We start from the raw sequence: 26,007 nt of genomic DNA, 5'->3' as shown, positions 1-26,007 counted from the left end.
CACCTGCTGTAATACCCATATGGAGCAAGCCTGATAAGAAAGGAATAAAAGTATTTTCTCTCATCCTGAAGGAGATAGAGGGCCTCCCGAACTTTTACAGCTCTCTCCCTTTACTTCCACAGCTCTAATATCTATACAGCATGACCTGTATTTGTCACTTTCTCTACTCCACTTCTCTTTTCATTTATTCTTCAAAAAGTTTAGCCCTTGCCTTCCCACCTAGGAGGTTGCAGGTGGCTGCAAGGGCACTGGCAGTGAGCAGTGAGCAGTGTCACACAGTGCCAGCAGCCCTGCGTGCAGCACCGGGCTGCTGGAGCACCCACAGAGCAGAGTCTGGGTGGCCTGCAGGTAGCAGTGCTCCCCAGGAGCTGATATTGGGCTCAGTCTTGTTCAATTTCTACATCAGTGACTTGGATGAAGGGATAGAGTTCACCCTGAGCAAGTTTGTTGGTGATATGAAGCTGGCAGGGCTGTGTGGCCCCTTCAGCTTGCTGAAGGCTGCGTGGCCATTCAGCAAGGCATGGACAGATGGGAGAGTTTGGTGGAGAAGAATCTGATGAGCTTCAACAAGGGCAAGAGTAGAGTACTACACCTGGGGAGGAATAATAACACACCAGTACAGGTTGGGGGCTGAACTGTTGGAAAGGAGCTCTATGGAGAAGAACCTGGGGGTCCTGGTTGACCAATGGTTGACCAATGCCATGTGCCCTTGTAGCCAAGGCCAATGGTATCCTGGGTGCTTTACAAAGAGTGTGGTCAGCAGGTGAGGATGTTCTTCTCTCCCTTGATCTGCGCTGGTGTGGCCACATCTGGGGCACGGGGCCCAGTTCTGAGCTCCCCATTTCAAGGTAGGCAGGGAACTGTTGCAGAGAGTCCATTGGAGGGTGCAAAGATGGAGATGCCTGGGGGCCTGACCACCTCCTGATGAGGAAAGGCTGAGAGCACTGGTGCTGTTCAGCCTGGGAAAGAGAAGACTGAGAAATGGATCATATCAATACCTGTATGTATACAAAGAGCAGGAGCCAGGTGGATGGGGCCAGGCTCTTTTCAGCCCTGGCCATTAACAGGACCAAGGGCAACAGGCACGAACTGGAACTTTGGATCTGTGATTCTGGGAAATACAGAATGGAGAGGGGAGGGAAGGAAGAGCTGCCATGGATCTTCATGTTATTCCCGCACACCAGTGCAGACGGTGCATGAAGGGCCTGCTGCAGAACACCAGCACTGCGGGTGCCTGCATTTCCCACAGGAGCCATTCATTTTAGGATGGATCCAGCTGCGTGCCTGTTGTTTTGGCTCTGCCAATTTGAATTAACAAACACATCTTGATGGGAAGTCCCAAAGTGCCAGGAACGCCCTTTGTTCACCAGCGGGTTTCAGCAGCCTGCTGAACGTTAAAGGGCTGCTCAGACAGGCTGAGATGTGACTGGCCAGGGATGGCCCACTGGGGACACCCTTCCTTTATTCGGCCTGACACATGAGCTAATGCAATGCACTCCCCATTCATCATAGCTACATCCCAAATCGTGACTTGGTTAAAAAAAAAAAAAAAAAAAGGCATTGCAAAGAGGTCAGAGGGACTTTGTCAAAACTTTCCTGAAATTTCCAGTTAATAACAGAGCAAAATAGCCTTTCCCAGCTCTCCAGAAGCAGCCTGACTCAGAGTAGGTACAAGGAGTGAGAGCCTGAGCCAATGGAGGGATCTGGCTAACGAGATGCAGCTGGCTGAGCTACCAAACCTGCAGCTGGAGGCATGCAGTGGGTTGGGGGGCGTTTGTTTGGGGTTGTTGGCTCTCCTTATGTGGTATTCTGGAAGATGAACCTGCATGTGGACTTAAAAACTGGAAATGTCCAACAGGTAAAGCTCCCCTCAACATACGGTTGTTAAGTCCAGGCTGGGAAGGGTATGTTGGCTGAGAGCTGGGCAATCACTGCACGGTCCCTGAGCTCTTTGAAAACACACCATGGGTGGAGATGGGCTGCTGGGGGCACTGAGGCTGCACTAAAATGGGGGGCTGTGCTTGGGACAACGTGACCAGCACCTGCATGAAGGAAGTATACATTTTATATATATACATACAAATATAAAATAGTGTACACAAAGAGGCTTAAAAGAAGATAATTTGCCATGCTGATCACTTCCATGGATTACACTGTAACACTGAAGCAAAAATCTGGTGCACTTTGAAGTGGCACAGAGCTGGTGAGCTCTGCTCTGTCTCAGAGTGAAGTCAAAAAGTCTTTTTTCCAGTCCTAATGACAACACTTCTATGTTTGAAGCTAAAAGCTTTGCACAGCTGCTCAGACAGGCTGTGTAATCAGCAAAATGTTCCCAATTTTGGTTGTGGGGTTTTGGGTTATTTTTTTTTTTGTAACAAAGTGCTGCCTCCTGCTGGGTAAAAGGGTCTGTGATAAAGCTTGTCTTCTGTAGGTTATCATTAAGTGGTTTTAACTTGAAGTTTGGGGAGAAGAGTGGCAGAGCTGCTCCCACCCACCTGGAGCCCTCCTGGCCCGGGGTCCTGCACTGCTGTATGTACTAGCAAGCATTGTGGGCTGATGGATAAGAGCTCTGGACGGGGTTCCTCGCCTGAATTGCATGCCCAAGTAGTATGAAATGAATGGCAAGTGAATAATTGCAAAAATCTGCGTGGTTGGTTGGTTTTCTTTTTTTTAATCTGTTTAGGGAAATATTAGCCAATGGTATTGTGGGTCTTCCCAGAACCTAACTGAGGTTTTGAGCAACTTTAAGAATCTTGTAGTTCAGACCATGGTCCATTCCAGAAATAACAGAATTATCCTTCTGTGCTGATAAAATGAATTACATGAAGCATAATCCTGACTCTGACTTGCTGCACTGTACAGTATGAGGGATGTATAAAAGCAAAAATCCCTATTCATGTCTGTTATGGAAAAAGGAGTGTAACTCACAAATGACCTGCTAACGTGACTTTCAGATCTCCCTTTGTTTCTAGCTAACTGTTACTGGAAATAGTCATGGGTACCAATATGCTATATCCCTTATTCCCATTGCACACCCTGCTCGCATTTGTGTTGGTTTTCTCAGCGCTGCAGGGACAGACGGCTCGTTGTTGGCAGCTCCTTTTATTTGTAAGTTCCTCGTGATCAATCAGAGGTGGTGTCTGCTGGCTATCTCAGTAAAACAAAACATCCTGCCCGTATGTTGGCACTTCAATTCCCTGCCCCGCGGCTGGCCACGCTCCGCGGCACCGCACCCCCCCCTTGCAGTGCGGCTCCAGCCCGCTAGGTGGCGCACTGCCCCTTCGGAAAGGAGCGCTCCCATGCAAACAGGCAGCTGCGGGTCAGGGGGGCGCGCAGCGCTCGGAATTGCCCTGGTGCACGCAGCCCCTCCTGGCCCCATTCTGATACGCACATGGACAAAGCAGTGACAGATTTGCTTGATTTAGCTGAGATGAAGCATCTCAGCGCTGTTTGTAGAGGAAAAAACTTGGCAAAGCTGCTCACCGATTGCACTGAAGATGTTTTCAAGCTGGTGCAGTGAGTCTATCAGATATTGCTCAGGATGTGGTTCTGTTGTGGCTCCCAGCACGGCACGGAGCCTCCCTGGGCTCACAGCACCCAGCTGCACGGCCTCACCCCGCCTGGTGTGTGGCTGCAGAACACAGCGCCGGCAGCAGTAGGAGGGAATCACCTCTCCTGCTGTGCAGCAAGGTGACTGCAGGGCTGGGTGTCCTGTCACAGCTGGGGCCACAGGGACTGATAGAAAACAAGACAATCTTTTTGGATCTCCAGGCTGTTTTATTGAGAAATGCTCTGTTGGGCTCAGCCTGCAGGCACGCTGCTGTGTGCGTGGCCCAGGGTAAGGACAGCACGTGTGATGTCAGGGTTTGCTGACTGCTGGTGTCACAGCTAGCAGCAATAAGAGCAGGCATTGTACTTCTAGTAGCGCATGGTGTCTCATATGTACCAACACATTCCTCAGCTTCCCAGGGCTGCAAGTGCTCTGAGAGAGCAGGATAAGCCCTCACTGGACAAGTTGATCTTTCTTTCACTGTCCTTTAAAGCTGCAGGCTCATGATGCATCCACTAAAAATAATTTAGGCCTGTCCTCGCGGTGACAAACATCCTCCTGGCTGAACAAGAGCTAAATCTGTCTTGCTGAGGTCTGCCTGTCAGGACACAGCCTGTTCTTTTCCATCTCCCCTGTTGCTCGTTTCTGCTCACACTCCATGCTAGGGGCTCACTCTGATTTATTCCAGGCTGGAGCTTTGATCCTTTGCCTTTTTGCTCGCGTGCCTGCAGATACAAATTGCTCAGTGGTGATAATCTGTGAGAAGCACATCTGCACGTGGAGCACTGGCTCTGGAGAGGTGTGCGATGTAAAGAACAAACTGCTCAGGTCTGCCCTTCTGCTGATGGCACTGGGTGTAAGAGCCTCTCACCAAAGCACAGGGCTGTGCTGTGAGCTCAGGGCACCTCTCCCAAGCTCAATGTCACTTAATTCCATTTGACATTAACCCAGTTTTTTACTTCCAGGTGAAAATGCTATCAGTGATGGTAATGTTCTCAGGACAGAACCGAGGCAGGTGTGTGTGCCAGCACACGTGCAGAGCATAATGCTTTTTAAAAGCATGTTGTGATTGCTTGGTGTGGATGACACCAAGCCTGGTTGCTCATTTCTCCACTCCAAATGCTGGTAGGTGGCACTGCTGGCCCATGGAGGGGGCTGAGACAGAGTCAGAGCACAACAAAAACTGCTTCTCAGTCCCAGCTTGTGTCCTGTGTCTTTACTCAGAGGACAGGCAAGACAGAGAGCAGCCAGAGCTGTATGAGTAAACAGCAGTGATGGTGCTGCCACCAGCCCTGCCCTTCCTCTGAAGCTGCCTGCTGCAGTTCAAAGGTTGGTGCATTAACTGCCAGGGCTGCTATCAGCTGGACACGTTTAATGCCACTTCTCAAACCAGTTCACTGTCACATAACGTGCATGCAGACAAAACGTGCTCTGTGATCTGCATCTGAATGTCTGCTGCCTCCTCGGTGTTGTCTGATGATGGTAAGACCTGATAAATTCCACTTGCTTTGTCTTGATGCCACTCAACGGGAGAAACAAGTGTGAGTTTTGAATGTGCTGGAACCCAGTCTGGAACCAAAAGGACGTTAAGCATGATGTCCAGTTTGAAAATGCACCCAACTACTGTTCAGCAATACACGATCAGATGGTAGGGAAGGCTCACTGATTTGAATCTTTTCTTGGTAAAGCCTTCAATGACTTTAAGCTGGACACCAGCAGTGGCTTCACTGGCAAGAGTTGAGGAATGCACTGAAACCAACAACATGAGAATGGAAGGTAAAGAGTCGGTTAACGTGAAACAGACAGACAGACAGACACTTGTATGAAGGGCTGTGCTCACACTCGTGCTTTTGGTTTTGTACCAAGTTATTCCAAGCAGGATGTAACTTCTGAATTGCTCTTTTCTCCTTCAAAACCACAAAGAGTTGAATGTAACCACCCTCTGGGAACCATTTCAAATATCCCTCGTTTCTCAGAGCTGTTAATTTAGAGTCCACACTTGCAGTCTCTGTAAATCTTTTATAGAAGTCGCCTACCTAATTCTTCTTTAAGTCTTAATTTGACTGAGTAAAGCTTTCTTTCTCCAGACAGAGTAAATTGCATTGCCACAACTTTTAGTGCCAAGCTCTTTCATACCATTGCCAACCTGGTATGTGATCCACACTGCAAGTGTTCCTGCAATCAGGTTCTATAATATAGGTTTTGTCTATAATTCTCACAGATTCTTCGCTAGTTTATCAGATTCCATTTGAAGAATAGAAACAGATCTCCTAAAAATTTGATTTTAAAAAAAATCCCAAGTCTTTGAAATAAAAAATTAATTGACTGCAATGGGTAAATTAATTCAGTAACATTCCCTGTTCTCTTAAACTGATCTACTTGATACAACAGCAGAAACTTTCAGGTATCACCTAATGTCACAACATTTTACTGCTTAATAGCCTGTCACGTTGTCCTCTTATACATTGACCTCATTCTCCAAGGAAATGTTTCAGCCATCACAGAGTCTCACTTTTCTGAACAAACCCCTTCTATTCTGTGAAGGGATCTGCATGTTGAAATTTGCAGTTCTTTGCCTAAAACCTGCTCTTCTATTTCCTTTAGTGAAACATTTGCTGACAAACCTGTAAAATCCTCAGGGGATGTTTGGGATGGAGGTGGTTCACTTACCCACTAGGATGGAGGTTTCTGGATACCCTACAGCTCCTTTCCCACTGGGTTTGCTTGGAAACTGGTGTTACCTTCATTTCATCTTTGCCCATCCTCTGCTTCCAGTTCACTGCTCAGCTTTGGAGTCTGCACCTGCAATCAGAAGTAGGGAAAAATGCAGCAGCATTGCAAGGTGCTGCAATGGTGTAGATACCAAAGGAATGCAGGACAGACACCGGAGATTTGGGAGCTGCCATACACTGCTGCACCATCCCAGGACTATCTGCTTTGCTCACCTGGGGACTCGTTCTGCCCCAAAGCCACAGCCAGCAATGGGGCTGGTGGGGACCCTGACAATGCCTCCTGGCACCGTGTGCTTAGCAATGGTGTTGCAAACACTCCATGTGATTTCAGCCCGTTGCACGAATTCTTGAAACCAAAGATGGGTATTTTAGTGTTTGTTTTGATGCCAGTAGTTATGTCCACATAGTCAACTTAAAGAGCTCCCAGATATGACTCGGGGCTGAAGGGCACATTACACTCATTAATGTACTCACATCCATGATTCAGCCAGCAGTTATGGGCTGCCTTCATTTTCCAGCAACACGCTGGTTCCTGGCAAATAAGCATGAACTTATTAACTGCTGTGCTGATGGGTTTAAGTTGTCTACAGTGCGTATTGGGGTATGGCTCTGGGGAGGTGACAACACAGGCTTTCCATCCTGTGGGTGGTGTTACGAAATAAAGCGTTAGATTAAAGATTTAATTGGAAGTTAGGAAGCAATTCTTTTCTCAGAGGGCAGCAAGGCCACAGAGCAGTGGGTGCCCCATCGCTGGGGGTGCTCAAAGCCAGGCTGGATGGGGCTCTGGGCTGCCAGCCCATGGCAGGGGGATTGGAGCTAGATTATCTTGAACATATCTTCTGACCTAAGACATTCTATGATTAATTAATGTAGCTCCACTGTACCATCCTGGAGACATCAGGTACTAGCTCATCAGATGCTACAGACTTTGGTTTTTTTATATGCTATCACTAAACTTTGTAGCTCTGCTAAGACTTGTAATTGTACAACTGCAAGGGGGCAACACATTGCTCAACTTTCCTGAATTGAAAAACATACACCTCCATGAGAATGGATACAAACCTGGGGTTTCTTTACCCAGCTCCCCTTTATTATTTCTTTAACCTGCAGTACTTTCAGTGACCTGTAAATTGCTTTTGCCACTGCAGAGATGCTTAGCACGAGCTCTGTGTGCTCACTGGCTGCGCAATGCACCCAAGAGGGCTGCTGGAGGTTTCTAAAAGAAAAGATCTCCAGTCCTCCACGTTGGTGGCAGGCTTCTTAAATCTATGTAAAATTGTTTTTTGAAAATCTCAGTGACTGCACGGTATGAGGCTCAGGGAAGGAAGCTGTGAAAGGGCCAGGAAATGGGGTGGGTACAGAACCCTTCCAGCCAACCAAACCCCTGCTGAGCCACAAACTGCAGCACCACCCAGCACTGGGGGAAAAGAGAAAAGCAATTAAATCCTTCTGAAAAGGCACTATTCCAGTGATAGTTACAGACTGGCTCTCAAACCCCAAATACAAACAGGGAAGGGAAGGCTGACAAACAAGCACTGTGAACTGTGAACTCTGAAAGCCTTGTTTGTAAAGCCTCACCCTGACCATGACACAGAGCCCAGTGCCTCACCCAGCTGCTCCACACCTCCTCGGCCGCCCTTGCTGGCAGCCAGGCCTTGTGCACCTCCAGCTCACTGCCACAGCCCTCCTGCCACAGCCTGGCAGCACCGCCCTGATCAAACTGATTGATCAGCATCTCGCATTTGTATCTCCCCACAAAGGCTCCTTACCACCCGTCTCAGCACACGGAGCAGCACGGACTGCTGGCTCTTTGCTCAGTGAATCACAGAATCACAGAACGGCCGGGGTTGGAAGGGACCTCAAGGATCGTGAATCTCCAACCCCCTGCCACATGCAGGGCCACCAACCTCCCCATTTCATAGCAGCCCAGGGCCCCATTCAACCTGGCCTTGAACACCTCCAGGGATGGACGAGGCATCACAGCCTCTCTGGGCAGCTGTTCCAGCACCTCACCACTCTCATAGTAAAGAACTAAAGCATGATGCTACAATTCAACCCTGCTGCTCGGAGCCTGGGCACGCTGTGAGCCCTCAGGTTTGCTGTTTGAATGGCAAACAGCAACTTCGCAGGGCTGGGCACGCCTAGCTGACAGGGCCGGCACACGGCACTGCTGTGGACCTGCCTTGCTGCACGAGTCCCTGCCGCAGCACGGCTTTCCGCTGCTCACCCTGTGGCGGTGGGTGAGGAGCGGGGCGGTGGCTCAGAGCCGTGCCACGGGAGAGGGCTCCGGGCCCTGAGGGAACCCGACCCGAGCGGTCCCCTGCCCACGGCACGAGGTGCCGTCACTCCACGCGAAGCCCCCAGCCCCGCTTTCCGCACCGGAGCGCCGTCCAGCCGCCCTCGCAGCCCGCCGTGACCGCGGAGCCCCACGGCGACCCGCGGGGCCACGCGAGGACGCGGCGCCCCCACACAACATGGCGGACGACTGACGACACCGGGCGGCGTCAATCAAGCCGAGGGAGCCAATCAGATCCCGGAGCTGCCCGCCGGGGCGGGGCTTGCCCGCCAGCCGCGGGTTGGTAGTCCCGGCCGCGTGGCGCAGCGATACGGGTGCGGTGCGGCCGTTCCGAGAAGTGATGCGAGCGTGCGGAATTTCCCCGGCGTCGCGATTGCGACAGAGTTGTGTCGTGTCCTTCCCCGGCGGGGCGGAGGGAGGGGAGCGGTCGCCGCGACTGCGGAGCTCTGCCGAGGCGGAGCGGAGGTTGTAAATAAGGCCTGGTGCCGTGCCGGTGCTCCCCGTCCGCCGGCCGTACCGAACGGGAGAAGAACGTCTGTACGAGAGCGGGCGACGACGCACGCGTCAACGTGGAGCCGCGATTTCCTCGCGTCTCGGAGCGATTCCTCCACGTCGCTCAGAATGGCTTAAAGAGGACGGGCTTTGAGCGTCCAGCGATCTGAACGGCTGGGTCCCTCCCCGCTCCGCCCGCACGGCCGTAAAGCCGACGGCAGCCCAGGACGCATAGACGGCGCAGCCCGGCGCCGCCCGCCGTTCAGCCGCTCAGGGCGGGGTCGAAGCGGGCGGACTCTTTTTTCCCGCCGCGCCGCGCGGTGCCGCCGAGTGCTGCGTCACAGCGCCGGGCCGCGCCAGTCCGTGCGTGGCTGCGGAGCGGAGAGGCCGCCATCATGGCCTCCGCCGCCGCGCACCCGGCCCCCCCCGCCCGCCGCCGCCCCGGCTGTCGCCACCGCCTCCTCGTCCGCCGCCCCGCCGCCGCCGCCACCGCCCCCCGCCGCTCCGGGCATCCTGATCGGCGACCGGCTGTACTCGGAGGTGTCGCTCACCATCGACCACTCGCTCATCCCTGAGGAGCGGCTCTCGCCCACCCCTTCCATGCAGGACGGCCTGGACCTGCAGTGCGAGACCGACCTGCGCATCCTGGGCTGCGAGCTGATCCAGGCGGCCGGCATCCTGCTGCGTCTGCCGCAGGTGGGGCCGGCCGGGGGGGCGCCATTGTGGCGGGGGGCGGCGGCGCTCGCACAAAATGGCGGCGAGCGCGCGCGCTGACGGCCGCCTCCTCTCTGCCCTCACAGGTGGCGATGGCGACCGGGCAGGTGCTTTTCCACCGCTTCTTCTACTCCAAGTCCTTCGTCAAGCACAGCTTCGAGGTGAGCGGGGCCGGGGGAGGCGCGGGCGGCGCTCGGCGCGCGTCGGTTCGGGGTTTCCGAAGGGTCTGACGGAGCCGGCCTTCCCCGCAGATCGTCGCCATGGCCTGCATTAACCTCGCGTCTAAAATCGAAGAGGCGCCGCGGCGGATCAGGGACGTGATCAACGTGTTCCACCACCTGAGGCAGCTCAGAGCCAAAAGGTAAGGCCGTGTGCCGCCCCCGGCTCCCTGTCACCGCATCGCCCCGGCCCGGCCTGCCGGCTGGCAGCTCCCTGAAGGCAGCGTTAGGCACCGCCGGCCGACGAGCCTTCAGACCAGAGCGCCCCCCATACCTTCCTCGTGCGTCAGTTTGCAGAGGGGGAAGGCTGAGCTCGTAGCGGTAGTGGCGTTGTTCTGTAGAAACGGTGGTTTTTGGAAGGAATCTGAAGAGAGAGGCTTGGCTGACAGTGTGTACGGCTGTAATGACAGCACCTCGACAAGGAGGAAGTGCGATTGAGCCTTGGAAGATGGAGGTGTCTCAAATTGCAAAAAGTGAGGCTTCTGGTCTTCTGTGGTACTGTGTGCTCGTGTAAGTCCTTGGAGATGGAGTGTAAGCTCACCTGATCCGTGTGCAGATCTGTAGCTGTGGGCTGTTGTCAGCTGTGAGTGCCTAATTCTGCTTTTTTGTGTGGAAAGCAGTATCTGTTTTCATGTGGAAAGCAGATCGTGTGTTGAAGAGGAAAAAGGAATGGGAAGGAGAGTTACCATTAAATTTACCAATTTCCTTTAATATGTTGTGCAGCAGCGTTACAGACCGAGCTGGGAGACTTCAGCTTTGGTGAAGTGGCTTTAATTCTAGAATGTGATTACTTCAGATAATCCATAGCTCTGAAGGCAGGGTTTTCAGCTAGGTTTTTAAGTTCACGCTTTCGTGTATGGGTTTGTATCGCCAGGTTACGGCAGGAGCTCAAACTAAGCCTTGTGTTACCTTCTTGAAAGAGTAGAAATCTGTTAGGGAAGCCAGCCGTTCCTTGGGACTCTTATCCCGGTTGTGGTTCTGCTGTGGCATCTAAAACATCTGCCTTCTGCTCGTGTCTTTGGAGTTAGCTTCAGATAAAAGAACAACTCAGTGTTAAAGTTCACATGGAACTTAGTTTTGTTGTGGGTTTTTTTTTCCCATTTCTATCTTGTTGTCCCTGATGGCCCAGAGAGAGTTTTGTGAAGTTACGCAGAACGTGGATTCTGTGGTGGTTTCTTTTATGACAAGGAGATCTGGCTATTGGGTTATTGGAATCACTTCATCAGCTTCTAATGTTTTGGCCTTGATCTGGATGTGGAAGCCTGGTTACTTGTATGCAGTGCTCTTTTTTTTTTGCTTTTCTTTTTTTTGTAAGGAGAACACAAATAAGTAGTTTCTGTGCTATATGCAGGATCAGAAGCTGAGCTTAACCTGCGAACTTAAAACTTTCCAGCTAGCCTGTTCCAAATCAGAATGTCACTTACAGATGTCACGTAGTGACTTAAATGCATCATGACAAGAAGTCATGCACTTCTGCCCTGTTATTATCTGGAAAAATGGGTATTGTTGGTCTGAGATTCTGAGTGAATCTGCATGAAATCAATCTTAAAATGCTGAAGTCTGACATTCAGGCTTGCTTTTTTTTTTTAAACAGGATGTAAACGTTTTTCTGTACTTTTTACAAGATGACATGTACATGATCTGTACACGTTATTAACTTCAACTCTTTTTTCCCTTGCAACCGACTATACAGCGACCAGCTACATTTACCAAAGCCTGGGTGATGTGGAGTGGTTCATAAAGATGAAGCTGTCGTCATGGCAACAGTGAGTGAAGTATCGAAAATCCCCAAGGAGAAGCCAGTGCTCTGAGAATAGGTCACTGGAATCGGGGGACTAACAGGTTGGCCGATGGTGAACCATTTGGAAGAACTCCTGTATCTTGTTATAAGCTTTTTTCTTTGCTGTCCAGGTTTTTAGAATACTAGCTTAATCTTCTTTTATCTGAAGCTAACACTTAGGCTGTAGCTAGTTTCTCACACCCGACCCAGAACTGAGATGAATGGTTAGGCTGCTTACTTTCTTTCTGCCTGTAGTTTAGTTTTTCCATTAACCGAAGCTCTTAACCCACGTGACATTTGAGTAGACTTGCTTTCTTAAACAGTTTGGGGTTCTTTGGTCCACTCTGTGGGTCTGTGTAAGTGCAGTTTGAGTTTGTAGTAAAACACGCCTTCATCACAAGGGTGCAGAAGTCTTTAAATTTGTAAAGCTCTTCACATAAACGATTTGTAAGCAGTCCTTATGTGTTTGCAGAAGTGGGAATATAGCAATTGGGATTTCCTTTTGTAAGTCATGTAGTCAACTGAGTTACTGCTAGGTGGTATTTCTAATGCTGGGAAATAAGAAAAAGCTTTAAAAGAAGTGTTTTGGACAAGCACCTTGACTTTTGAATCTCTCACAAGCATATGTCATGTAGTATTGCATGTGAAATGTTTGTGTGCATGAAGAAAAGTCGTATTATGAAAAATACTGCTTTTGAAAAAACATGTGCTGAAATATCTCTGTTCTCAGTCAAGTATAACTCGTGTTTAATGTGCAGAATGTAGTTTGAAGTTGATTTTACTTCTCTTAAATGTGCCTGAATGCTGCAGGTCTTTATGAGGCTTCAACCGAATGCGACTGCTGTCATTTGTAACCTCACAAGTGCTGCTCTGAGATGCTTGGTTGGCTGTTCTCACTTCTGTTGCAGCAGTCCCACAGTCCCACACCTGTGCTCAGGTGGCCTGCATTAATTCACCGGTGTTCTTAACTGCTCTGTGAACCCGCAGTGCTTGCATTTACGATGCTGGGGACAAATGTAGAACTCTCTTTCTTTTGGAATTGGCTACCATAAGAGAGGTGTGCTCTTTGAAATGAGATGCTGATGCCACGCTGCACTGATCAGAAGTACGTGTTGCATTTTAAACAAAAGCACATGCAGGGTGCTTCTCCTCCAGCTTACCACATGTTCCAGAGGTATCAAACGTTCATACTGCATCTCGTGAAGCTGTAACTATGTCAAACAAACCCATCCTGTTTGCCAGAGGGATTTCAAAAAAGCATGTTTAATTTATCCTGTTACGGGCATGTTGGAGTGTGCTTATCTCCAGAGTCTCCAATCCAGATTGTGTTTTGTGGCTGTTGGACTGATTCACCAACATGGGCACTGTATGCTGCTCTTAAGTAAGAAGTCTTGCCTGGAGTGCTACTTCTGGTTTGTAACAACAGATTGGAAGTAGGAAATTGTAATACTGCTTTGCTGTATGGGGTTTGAAGCTTAGTTTTCTATAGAAGCTTTTAAATTATTTCCCTGACTTGTTACATGGTCCCAAAACTGATTACTTCCCAGTTCTGAGAAGCAAGGGCAGCAAATGCAGCATCCAGTTCCTCTCCTTGCCCTTCAGTGGGAATGCTAACAGTTTCACACAGGGAGATCTCTGAAGGCCACAGCTCCTAAGTAACAACATCCCCACACTGCGGAGCTGCTGGCAAAAGTGCTAAGCTGAGAAATCTGACAGTGGGGAGCTTTGCTGCTGCCTGCAATGAGATGCAGTGCAGCTGTATGCAGATTTCTGGTTTTGGAGAAGTAGATGAAAGGCTGTTTGCTCCATCTGGACGTACTGTCCGCATAAACTGATGCTTTTGTGGCTTCCTTAGGCCTGTAGATCTCTGGAACTTGTCTCACAGGTGACAGAGGAGGTAACTGGGGGCACACAGTAAGGCACACTGCTGCTGTGCAGTAAGGCTAAGCTTTCCATCACTCAGCTGTCAAACACAAAGTGTTTGCAGCGATCTGCACTGCAGAATGCCAGTGAAACTTGACATGCAGTGTGGCTGGCAGCCTTTTCTCTTGCACCATTAGCTCACTGCTTTTGTTTTCCTGACTTAGAAATGGCTTTTACAAAGAGCAGACCCAAATGGGAGGAAGTGAGCCCACTGCAGGATGTGAAATGACCCTGTGTAGCTGTATGTCCTCCCTTTTGAGCTCTGAGACAGTAAATCAGAGCTGCTCGAGCTGTTTCCTCTAGACTTGGCTCCCCTGAAGCATTCTGCTAATGAACCTGAACTCGTTCCTGCTCTCAGTGATACCGTCCAGATAAAGTTGCATCAAGTAATGCTGTTATAAAACTCACCAATTGGAAGTGAATTGGCTTCAGCTGATTGAACCTGTAGTTGGTTTTTCCAAGCAGTCCTCCCGCTCCAGAGCATTACTTCAGGCTGCCCCTGCAGTGCTTGCTGCTGATACCCTCACTTCTCTATGGAACTGGTCACCTTAAACTTCAAGTCCTCCTTCTCCAGTTACTTTGTGAAAAATGACATACTGACTGAGTTCCATGTGAAGTATCTGTAATCACAAACCTCGGGGACGATGAGAGTTGATGAGGGAGGTGCCATTGCATGGCATGGAGAATGCTGACAGCAGCAGTACTGCTCCTGCTTGAGCTGCAGAGCCTTCCTGGCATCGCAGAGCTGCTGGGAGCCATTCCTGGGCCCCTTGAGGGCTGGGGGAGCTCATGCTTCAGGTGCATGGAGACACAGCACAGTGTTTTCATTGTTGAGGCGCATGGCTGCTTGTATCCCTTGACACAAGCTCCCAGTCATCCTTCCAGGTGGCTGCAGGAATCTTAAAGCCAGCTTTGCTGCAGCTGGGGAGCTTTCTGGTTACTGTCGTAATTCAGTTGAGCCTTCCTTTCTGGGCTGGGAACTGAGGAGGCTTGGGGTGTTGTTTCCACTCTGATAGGGGAAAAAGCAGCGTGAGCAATTTGTGGAACTCTCACTGACTCAGGAAAAACAAGTCAGTAGCGAAATATGAAATCTTCTGAATCTACTTTGTGTTACTGTTTTCTATTCAGGGTAAAATAATTGTGCCATTAGTACTGGGGTGAACTGGAGTCGTGGGTTAAACAGCTGTGGTTGACTGGAGTGTAAGTAGTTGCTGCACTACTCTTCTGCACTGGAAGGCATTGGGATGTGTCAGGCACCTTGCAAAAGGGAAAGGATCTTTGGGGGCAGTGTGGGGAGTGATGACAGATGGAGCCCAAGCACAGACAAAGGGAAGAGCACAGCTGGGGCACGATGCTCGTGCCTGACATGGCAGGTTAGTTCAGCTGAAAAGTAAAACACCAGAAAGCTTTGAAGAGTTCAGGTTTTGGATTTGGAAGGAATGGGGATTTGGATTGATAGCACCAGACTTTGGAATTTTGCCTTGCTAAATGGGTGACCGCTCTGCAGGTACTGATGGATGGCTGCAATGCACGGAGCCACAGAGTTTCAAAGTTTAAATGCTTTGCTGTGTTAGACCTGTACATCACAGGAAGGCTGTCTTTATGTCAGTATTGGAATAGTTTTGTCTTCTGGTGCACAGGAAACTGCAACTTGCAAAGCACGAGCTTGCTACATTAACATCAGTAAAACCCTTCTGAAAGCTGTTGTAGCTTTTGTCCTGCAGTCCTGCCCGGCAAAGGTAACAATTGTGCTCCTCCTCCATTGTGAAGTACAGAGGTTCTCTGAGGTCTTTGCTGTAAAGCTGACTCCATTCCAGTAGCCAGGGCAGCGTGGTTTGTGTACACAGCAGGGAAGGATTTTTTTCTCTTGGCCATCTAATCCATAGGCAGTCAAACACAGGAACTAAACTAGTTGATCTAAACTTGGACAGCACAAGATTAATGCTTAAACTTGCTTGCAGGAGTTGAAAACCGTTTTCTGTTGCCATTAGTTGGTTGGAAGGGAAAACAGAGTTGCTGCTATTTTTTTGGATATGCAAAACAGTTTTGATTTTATTTCTTGCAAACTATAGGACTCCAAGCCCCCTGATACTTGATCAGAACTACATAAACACCAAAAATCAAGTAATCAAAGCAGAAAGAAGGGTACTGAAGGAGTTGGGATTTTGTGTTCATGTCAAGCATCCACACAAGGTGAGTTACCAGTGATAATGTAACTTGTAAAGAGTGTCCTACCCTGAAGGTGTCACCGTGGGCTGTGGGACAGCAGGCGCAGATGTGAAAACGATCAGACTTCATCTGCTGGTTCCTCTGCTGTTGTCAGCAGTGCTTTTGCACAAGTGCTTTGCAGATAGCCATGCTGAGCTGTGGTAGCAGTGAGCTCCCTGGGACGCGTTACAGGTGGTTGCTTTTGAAAATCACAGCCTGGGGGCAGAGTGGTGTCTGGATGTGGCTACTGGTGTGTGGGCTTAGAGCACGTAGCCAGAAAAGGAAGAGACCCCAGTGTTTTGCAGTGCTGTTTGGCTGTAGGCAGTTGTTTCTTTACTGTTGCTTTGTATGTTAAAACTGAGTCTCTTTTTTTTCTCTTTCCTTCCCCTCAGATCATTGTGATGTATTTACAAGTCTTAGAGTGTGAACGTAATCAAACCCTGGTACAGACAGCCTGGTAAGTGATTTTCTGTTCTCTTCCTAGCCAGGAAAATAGTAGCAGAAATAATAAGCCTGATGATCCATATGCAAAGCAATGAGATGTAAGTCATTACATGATTATTTACTTTCAAAACATTATAGTGCTTGTTTCTGCTTACTATTTTCATGGCTTGATTCCACTCTGTAATGGAGAACTCAATTTAACTTTGTTCTTTTTTCTACTCTTTAATTAAAGGGTAGTCCCTGATGGTAAGTCATAGAGCTCTGCCCTCGCACCTCAGCCCATGACCTGGGGATGGCCTGTTTGGCTGCCCTTCTCTCCAGCCAACCCAGTGCAAGCTCTCATCCGAGATTCACTGAAGTGGTCCATATCCATCGGGCAACATCTTCTAGTTCTGTCTGGGTGTCAAAAGGATTTGTATATTTGCTTTGAGAAGTACCTGTTAAAAATGTTTCTAAATGTATTTGTTGCCTAGCTACTGTATACTGCAGTTTATTTAGAGGGCCCATGGACACATTGGGGAGATCTTCTGCCAACGTGAATTAGTTGGTTTTGCACTTGGCTAGACTCGAGGGTTGGTTTTTTGTTTTCCATACTAAAGTAGTGCATGAAGCATGTTCACTCATGTCTGTTCTGTACAGTCAATACTTGCTGACTGCTGTTCGTTTCTCTCCCGTAGCTCAGAAACTTTAAAAATCATGGAGATCTCTGCTGTTAAACTCTTGGCATGTGTTGCTTGGCAGTGCCACCATGCTGGAAGAGAAGTAGCCTAGTGAAGCAGGAGATCTGGTGCTAACTTGCTGACTTGTAGCTCTTTTTTAACACGGAGGTTTTAAACACAGCAAGCAAATCGGAGGCTTCTCCCTTGGGATGAAGTTGGTGTTAATCAGAGCACACATAAGGTCTAAATGCAATGTTCTGTGAACTTTATAGGTTGCATCTAGCCTCTGGAAAATGGTAGGTTAAAAACATGCTGTATTTTTATGCTTGCATTTGAGTCTTGAGCAGATTGATTTTTGAAATACGAGAACGTTGGTGTTTAAAGCAAACAGCTGCAGGGATGAGAAGCACTTGCTGGTTTGCTGCTCAGTGGACACTTCATGGTGCAACGTAACTTAGAAGCTGTTACGTGGTGTTACTTGCATTGGCTTTTCAAAGCAATGGGAATGGTGCAGACTTCTTTAACAGAAGTAAGAACTGTAAACATCAAATGCAGTAACTAAAGAAACCAAATGATTTAATATAATAACAGGAAAAAATAATAAAGTCAATTGAGTCTCCAGTATTGTTGTGCTCTAAAGATGCAAACCTGAGATCCAACCTTGCCTGAATTCTGTCTTTTAGGAATTACATGAATGACAGCCTGCGAACAAACGTGTTTGTTCGCTTTCAGCCAGAGACTATAGCATGTGCTTGCATTTATCTTGCTGCTAGAGCTCTGCAGGTGAGTGCTGTTCTGCCTTTCTGCAGACTTCAGTTGCTAGAAGTTCAGTTTCAGGAGGCGGTGGCGGTGCGTGCAGTTGATCCCTGCTCTCAGTGCAGCTTTGTTCCTTCCTTGCAGATCCCGCTGCCCACCCGCCCGCACTGGTTCTTGCTCTTCGGCACCACGGAAGAGGAGATCCAGGAGATTTGCCTCACAACTCTGAAGCTCTACACCAGAAAGAAGGTACCTCCGTGCTGTGCTTGTGTTCTGGGCAGCGCCTGCTGTCTCAGAGCTGGCTGGGGGCCTGGGTGCATCTCCGTGCAGAAGCAGCTGTGCAGCTGTGAGGGCTCTGCTGTGTGGCAGCTGCTGCCCAGGGAGGGGTGAGATCAGATGGCAGAAGCTCAGAAATGAGTTGCCTTGCTGGGCAGGTGATTGTGAGAGCTGTGCTGGGAGAAACGGGATGGAAACAAGATTGCTGAAGTTTAGCTTTGTGCCTCTTGTTACTTAAATAGCCCAATTACGAGCTGCTGGATAAAGAAGTGGAAAAAAGGAAAATGGCACTACAGGAAGCTAAACTGAAGGCAAAAGGCTTAAATCCGGATGGAACTCCAGCACTTTCGACACTGGGTGGCTTTTCTCCTGCATCCAAACCATGTAAGCTGGTTTTCTTGTACAGGAACTTGTGTGATAACACCTGAGACTATGTGAGGATTTTAAAAGTGTACTGTTTTATTTGTTTTAAATGTAAGTTTGCTTGTTGAGCTGCAGGACAACATGGACTCTCTTAGGGAGCGAAGAAGCAAGAGACATTTTTCCAGTTACCAATAAGTGAAATAGCAAATTAGGGGGGAAGTAGAGCTGCTTTGCTCTCCCTGTCTTCTATACTTCCACAGGAGGGACAGGGGCATACTAATGACGTTTTCCCTTCAGATTATTGAAAGTGTCCACACCAGGTATGCTGTACGTTACTGTGTTACAGAGAGTTGGGGATGTGATGTGTTGCAGGGCCCCAGTAGGTTCAGGGCTCCTTTTGTAGCAGGTGTTTCTGCAAGCTGCTTTTCTGAAGTACCTTTGAGGCAGGCTGTGGTCAGGAAGCAGAAGGGGAAGTCACAGCAATGGTGCTGTTGTGGTGTCACAGTAAAACCCTGTAGTGCCTATCTTCAATCAGGCAATGGAAAAAGCTGTCTGAATTCAGAACAGTTTTGTTTGCTCCATCTTACCTCTTGATGGCCCTCTTTCCACAGGTACTCATCAGGAGCTTAAGAATGTGTTCTGAGAAAGCAGAGTTGCTTTGTAACCGTCATTTCTCTTGAAAACTGAACATCACTGAGTTAGCAAGGGCACGTTTCTCACTAAAAAACAAAAGGGCTTCCCTGTATTTGGGAAGTTGGAATTTGGCTTAGAAGAACTTGAGTGAAGGCAGGGCCTGCGGTGGGCGTTCAGCATCCTGCTGACTGGCAGCTCTGGGGCAGCTGCTGGCAAAGCTTTGCTTCCTGTGCTTTGTCAGTAAACCTGTGAGCCCCCTGTCGGTAGGGCAGCTGGCAGTGTGTGGCTCTTAGTGGCAGTGTTTTGCATGGCATTTATCAGTTCCTCATCCACAGGGCTGGATGGGTTTGTAGCACACTTAGCCAAGCCAGTGGCAATGTTTCCAATGGGAGGAGCCTGCGGTCTTTGGCAGGGGATCTCAGTGTGGATTTTGAACTGAAGTTCTGTTCTTCTATTTGTTAGACTTGTACTAAGCACCTAAAAATGAAATCTGTCACTTTGCTGAGCAGTCTTGTTTCTGTTAGCTGCCATCGTAGCAGTTGAACATGCGTGTCTCTGTCTGCCTGTGGGCATCTCCATCACTGTGCTGTTCTCAGCGGGAGAAGGAAATAGAATTGTACAGTCATAAAGGTTGGAAAAGACCTCTAAGATCTAACAGTCCGACCATCCACCTCCCACCAGCATAACCCTCTAAGTCCCATCCCTTACTACCCCATCTGCCCTTAAACGCCACCAGGGATGACAAATAGCAGCTCTTGAGTTCCTGTTTGCCCTTTCTACAAGCAGCAGGGATGGTATATATAAAAAAGTACAGTATGCTTATGGCGAATTCCAGGTAAAACATCTGATCTTGAATTTAAATCTGCAGCTTCTCCAAGAGAAGTGAAAACTGAAGAGAAGAGTCCGGTACCTTTGAACACCAAAACCATTAAAAAAGAGCCAGAAGAAAGGCAGCAAGCTTCCAAGAGCCCTTACAATGGGTAGGTGGAAAAACTCCTGTTCCAGGAGACTTTGCTCTCTTCGACTGAATTACTTCTGAGTTGTTCAGTGAAAGTGATGAACACCTCAGAAGGATAACCCTGTTTCTTTCTTCCCTGTTCCAGCATGAGAAAAGAAAGCAAGAGAAGTAGGAGCAGCAGAAGTGCCAGTCGGTCCAGGTCCAGGACAAAGTCCCGCTCTCGCTCTCATACTCCCAGGCGGCAGTAAGTGGTGCTTTCTGTTTGGGGGCTGGGGCTGGGGCTGCTTGCTGTACTGTGCCTGCTGCTCTTTGAGGAGGGCAGTTGATCTTTTGTCATTGTTCCCTGTGTTTTGTGGGATCAGAGGGGAGCGGGCGAGGCAGTGTAGGCTGATTGCAGATCTGATGGCATGATCTGCTTTTAGACTTCATGCTGATATTTGGGGTGGAAACAGCAAACTTAAATGTCAATCAAGTGTTCCCCAGGTGTTGCTGATTTGGTTACTGCCTTTGTCCCTCTAACCTGACGTTGAGAGTTTGTGACGAGGTAGAATTGCAAAATACATTCTGTCCCGTTATGGTGTTCTGAGAACGCCACTCGCCCATCAGTTAGCCCCTCTGCACAGGGATTTCTCCCAGTAAGCTGGAAGCTTCTGAACAGGAAAATAAGCTTTTGTGTGTGTGTGAGTGACACGTTTTAACCTCGTGCCGCTTCTGAAAGCTACAATAACAGGCGCAGTCTGTCCGGCACGTACAGCTCGAGGTCGAGAAGCAGATCCCGCAGCCACAGCGGCAGCCCTCGCAGGCACCACAACCACGGCTCTCCGCACCTGAAGGCCAAGCACGGCAGGGAGGAGCTGAAGAGCGCAAACAGACACGGCCACAAAAGGAAAAAGTCTCGCTCGCGGTCGCAGAGCAAATCCAGGGATCATTCTGATGCTGCCAAGAAACACAGGCATGAGAGGGGGCACCACAGAGACAGGCGGGAGAGATCCCGCTCCTTCGAGAGGTCCCACAAAGGGAAACATCACAGCAGCAGCCGGTCGGGGCACAGCAGGCACAGGCGCTGAGCAGTGAGCCTGGCTGGGTTCCGGCGGAGCCTGTACATAACACACAGCATGGACTCGGTGGAGAGCAAGGGAATCGATGAGCATTTGATTAATTTAAACCCAGTATCTGATTTTTCTAAAAACAAGTAGAGCGTTTTTCTTTTGGGAAAGAAACTGTTACCAACTTTTGCACATAATACCTTAGCAGTATCAGACGGATGGAGAACAGCGATCAGGTTGAACTGTATGTATTAGAGTTGTGTATTGTTTATTGATACGAGAACTGGAGAATGGATTTCTGTACAAAAGCGAAATGTACCTTATTTTTATACAAGTCAATTGCAGACACTTATATTTAAGTATAGTTATTTGTTTAAACGATGGTGGATACTTTCTTACACTGGTTTTAGTCTGCATGTGTTAAAAGATTTTTACAAGAAATAAAATCTAAGGCTTTTTCTACTGCCTATTGGATGTCAAATAGTGAAGCTAAAAGGATTTTCTTTAATGTGGTGCTTTGAAGGTTGGATGGGAATGGGATGCTGGGCATTTGGGCATGCTTCTGCTGTGGTCAAAGGGCTGGGAGTAGCTTAAAGGGAACCCTGGAACACCTCAGAAGTTTGTGGGCTGCTTAGCGGGGTCGTAAGGAGGATGGACAGCAGTTGGAGCACAGGAGCAAAGCTCAGGGACAGGAGCAGCGGGTGGGAGCAGGCAGAAAGGCTGAGAAGGAAAGGGGCTGCATTTCACAGAATGTTGAGTGCCAGCATCCTGCCCCGCTGGGCCGTGTCCTGTACCTCCCTCAGCTGTTGCAGCCAGGAGCTTGACTTGCTGTCTGCTGCTCCTGCTTCCTCTGCTTGGTGGAGCTGGCAGAACAAAGCAGGGCAAGAGGCTGTTCAGGGTTTTCTTCCCTGTTTTCAGTACTGGTGGCTGGGTGGTTGCAGGGAAGGGAGGAGTTGTGTATGTGCAGAAGGATCGGAGTTACAATGCTTGTAAACAGCTGCAGCAAATGTGCCAGAAGTGCCCATAGGTTTGTGACTTTCTCCCTCTCCCTGCATCCCATCTTTGTGAACACAACTGCATGTGCTGCAATGCTGCTCCCGGTTGAAGGTCTGCAGTGTGCTTCACATGGCTGCAGTGTGCAGGTGGACGAAGCCTGAGGCCATGGGAGCTGACAGAGCACCTGGGTGCTTCCAGGAGCAGGTCGTGGTATGGCCAGGAATTCTGCAGAGCTCAGAAGAGATGAGGGGGAAGGTGACAGCAAAGGCTTCTTTGGAGCTGCTGTTCCTGCAGCAGGCAGCTGCCTGCACCCCAGCTGCATCTATCTGCTAGAAATTCAGAAAGCGATGAAATCTTTGTTCCAACTTTGGACAGATAAACGCGTTCCTTTATTTCTTGGTTACCTCTTTAAAACACAGGTATATGTATTTGCAGTAACTTTCTGAAAGCAGCAGTGTTATGTTACTATGGCAATGAAGGTAACTTTTCCATAGATACGAGTATGGAGCCCTGGGCAGCCATAACAGCCTGGCTTCCAGGCAGCACAGTTAGCTCAGGCTCCCCTGGGTGTCAGAAGTTTGTGTCTTGTGGTGAAACTTTAGGAAGAATCAGCCTCTGTGTTGGTGTTTGTGTGTAAGCACTGATTGCCCTTCTGTGCTCCCAGTGCCCTCGCTCCAGAGCTGAAGAGCAGGAGTTGTCTTCTGTGTAAAGCTGGAACAGCTGGTGATGGGGAACATCTGGGCACCATCTGCTGCAGATTGCTTACACAGTGAGCTCGAAGGCAGCGAGCAGGGGTTCAGTGCTTGTCTCTTCTTTCCTGGGGAAAAAAGATGTGTTCAGTCAGCTTTCCTGATGGCAGCCTTAACCAAGTAATGACTGCCAAAAATGGACCCTAAAATAAATGGTTTTGGTTAATGAAACAAAAGGAGATGATCTGTCTCAAAGCACTACTAAACAAGGGTCAGCATGGTGCAGTGGCATCACCACTGAGGGAGCGAGCAAAGTCTGAGCCCTGGGTCCACTGCACTAACAAATCAATGCATGGTAAGTCACAGCCTTGTTTACGGGCGGCCCTGCCTTATTTTTTTACCACTAGGCGTCATTAGGTGGTACTGAAGTCCAAATCACAAAAGCCAAAGGTTGGAGGACACTGTTACATGCACTCTTACATCTCTCTCCTGCTTTTAGGGCCTGCTCACAGCACGTGGCTGTACAGCATCAGCAGGAGTTCAGGGAGCGGAGCCTCTGCTCCCAGTCAACAGCAGCCTCTGTCCCTCTTCTGCAATTGCTGTGTGCTCTGTGCTCTGCAGCGCCCTATGGAACACACAGGTCTAAAGGTTCAGCCCCAGAGTGGAAATGCTTTCATGGCTTAAAAAAAAAAAAAATAACAAGAACAAAACACCAATACTCTGTGACACTCCACTGCAAGAGTAGTTTTCCTCTTCCCCAGCCCCAGCTTGACTCACCATGCTTTCTCTTGCCAGGATGGATGAGAGCAGGATCCACTTGGGCTCAGTGCTGCAGCATCCAGCTGAAGCACAACGAAAGGCATTGCTGTCTTCCCTCTGCCTCCTTGGTACTTCCAGCAATTGCAGCCCCCGGTGCAGTGGCTGCAGTCAGGAAGGTTGCTCAGTTGGCTCTTTGCTGAGCAGATGGGCGGCAGTGGCCCCTCGTTTGCTTTGTGCTGGGCAGCAGATGGCAGCCAGAGGGAGCAGGAAGGCACACGGTGCTGTGCTTCTGGCAAGAAATTGTTCCAACAGCAAAGTGCTGCAAGAGCATAAAGCTGTGCAATCAGAGGCTGCAATTCAGAGCAAGAGGAGACCAGGCAAAGGCTGCGGCCCAACAGATGGAGGTGCTGGGATGGGGCCGGCAGGGAGGAGCTCACGCACAGGGAAACAGCTGCCAGCATCGCGGGCTAAGCACAGGGTGCTGCCTTGAGGGCCTCTCCTTGGGAAATGCAGAGTGCTTCTGTGCAGCTGCTGCTGTGAGGGCACTGTGAGTGCAGGGAGGTGCACTGCCCTGCCTCAAACTTGCTTTCCCTCAGGAAGTTCCCACGGGGTCATGCTGCACTCCCAGCCCGTGCCCATGGCTCGCATTATCACTGCGGGGCTCCGGTGGCTGCACCCTGCCGAGGAAAAAACACTTCTGTGAAGGAAGCAGCTTCCCCTTCCCAGCTCCTGCCTGGCTGTGAACCAGCAGGGTCTTTGGAAAGCAGTAACATTAAAAAAAAAGCTGTTGTGGGAAAAAAAAATCTTTACATTCCAATGGTAAGAAAAAAATTGCCAAAAGCGTACCATTTTTGTCCCCAAAAACAAAACTCCTTGTTAAGGCTGAGCTGCTCACAGGGCCATCAGCTGCTCTGCTGCCATTCTGGGTTTTATTCTGTAGGTGGAAGTGTTGCAAAGCAGACGTGAGCAGCCTGTGCATGCATACACTCATGCAGCACTCCGTGCATGCAGGGCGCTGCCACAAGGCACAGTGCTGCCCAACCTGAAGCTGCTCTGAGCAGCAGGCAGTAGCTGGGGGTCACTTTAAGCCCCACAGGATCAGATGCTGCCCCGGGGTTGCAGAAGCAGCCTGGGGCTGCTCCAAGCTCTCAGCTGCCCCTTCTAGCACGTGGCTCCTGCGTGCTGGAAAGGCTGCCACTTCCCAAGGGGAATGGCACCTCGTGCTTCCACCTGAGTTCGAGGAGGGCATAGGGCACAGTTCCATAGCCAAAAAACAGCTTTGGGTAGGCAGGGTGGGGAGAATGATTTAATGAGGGACTGCTGGTCAAAACATCACTTCCAAGCCCAGGCAGGTCATGCTGCTGCATCCAGAGAGTGCGACAGCCTGCGTGCCACTGCATCCCTCCCAGCCCCTGCCAGACCCAAACCAGCTCTCCATTCTATTTCCAGTTTCCATCTGTGGTGAGTTTATAACTGAACTGGACACTCGGGGGTTATAGCACAGTAGTTTGCCATCAAGGAAACCGCAAGCAAGAAAGATGTTATCTCTACCATATGGTTCTTATTTGAGGAGATCTGTCAGGTTACATGAGCTGACACAACACAGCTTGGGGCTGGGTGTTGTTTTACGCTCACATGGGCTCCCAACACGGCAGAGCCCTGAACACAGCCCAGATCACAGCCCAGCACAGCAGTGCTGGCAATGGAGCACCCATCCTGCATGAGGGGGTTCAGAGCAGGTCCCAGCTGTGCCCCACAGCCAGCAGTGGCTCTATTTCTGAAACCTCACCCAGGTAAGGTACCAGGGAAGGCAGATGAAGGGAGACACCAACAGCAAATCCAAATAGAGCACCCAAATCCAGGTGTGTGACCTTTTCCCTCCTTCAATGGCAAAACCCAGCAGCAGGACACAAGCGAGATCTCTCCAGGAGGCAGAGCTCAGCTTGGATCCCCACCACAGTAACCAGGCTGAAAAGAGGATGGAGTAAAGCAGCATGAGTGGGGCCAGGGCTGCTTTTAGTGACATGGTGTGACAACATGAAAAAGCAGCAGCTGCTAGTGTGATGGAGCAAGGGAAGGAGTGCAAGTAATTCCACAGCACCTAAACAGAAGCAAAGATAAAGGGTGAGAAAGCATCTCACTGTAAGCACCAGGGCCGTGGTCCCCCAGGACAGCTGCATACCTGCTAGGTGTGCTGTGTGTGCCAACAGAATCCTCAGTGCCATCCCCTGGTACAGTGGTGCTTCCTTCCATGAGGAGCACAGCAGGAGTGGAATATCCTCACCCTCTTGATTTTCTGTGGGCTCTTCAGATGCAACTTTTGCTTCTTTCGCTTTATAGCACAGGAATTACAAAGCCCAGCCATCCCTGTGTTGCTTTAGCATATGAATTACAGTCCCCTCTGAGCTCCAGCAGCGAGGAGGTGCTGCTGCTATTTTTAGCAGGAATCTACAAAAACAAAACCCAAAAAAGACATCAGCAAACATAATTAAGTTGGCAACCAGCAACCTATAAA

At 49.5% G+C, this 26,007-nt stretch overlaps 1 protein-coding gene and 1 long non-coding RNA gene across 3 annotated transcripts; one reads left to right on the top strand and one right to left on the bottom strand.

Moving 5' to 3' along the window:
• Nucleotides 1–9,465: 9,465 nt before the first annotated feature.
• CCNL1 (cyclin L1) lies at nt 9,466–21,529 on the top strand. The gene is given in 12 exon segments (XM_042820389.1): nt 9,466–9,488; nt 9,490–9,766; nt 9,871–9,945; nt 10,036–10,145; nt 15,778–15,898; nt 16,306–16,370; nt 17,700–17,799; nt 17,917–18,021; nt 18,291–18,432; nt 19,913–20,024; nt 20,148–20,246; nt 20,721–21,529. Coding segments are annotated over 12 exon segments (1,578 nt in total). The 3' UTR covers nt 21,070–21,529.
• LOC122161203 lies at nt 21,281–25,902 on the bottom strand. 2 transcript variants are annotated; one of them, XR_006169120.1, is made up of 4 exons: nt 25,675–25,902; nt 25,295–25,593; nt 23,511–24,169; nt 21,281–22,861 (listed from the first exon to the last, which is right to left on the bottom strand). It is a non-coding gene; the product is annotated as an uncharacterized LOC122161203 (long non-coding RNA). The 2 variants fall into 2 exon arrangements; XR_006169119.1 differs by lacking the exon at nt 25,295–25,593.
• Nucleotides 25,903–26,007: the final 105 nt, after the last annotated feature.

This window comes from Centrocercus urophasianus, unplaced genomic scaffold (assembly GCF_019232065.1).
Source record: "Centrocercus urophasianus isolate 14NV4802_14NV808 unplaced genomic scaffold, USGS_Curo_1.0 seq_19, whole genome shotgun sequence".
Lineage (NCBI taxonomy): Eukaryota > Metazoa > Chordata > Aves > Galliformes > Phasianidae > Centrocercus > Centrocercus urophasianus.
The sequence above is the reverse complement of the archived record's forward strand: the minus strand, read 5'-3'. Positions and strand labels throughout refer to the sequence as shown.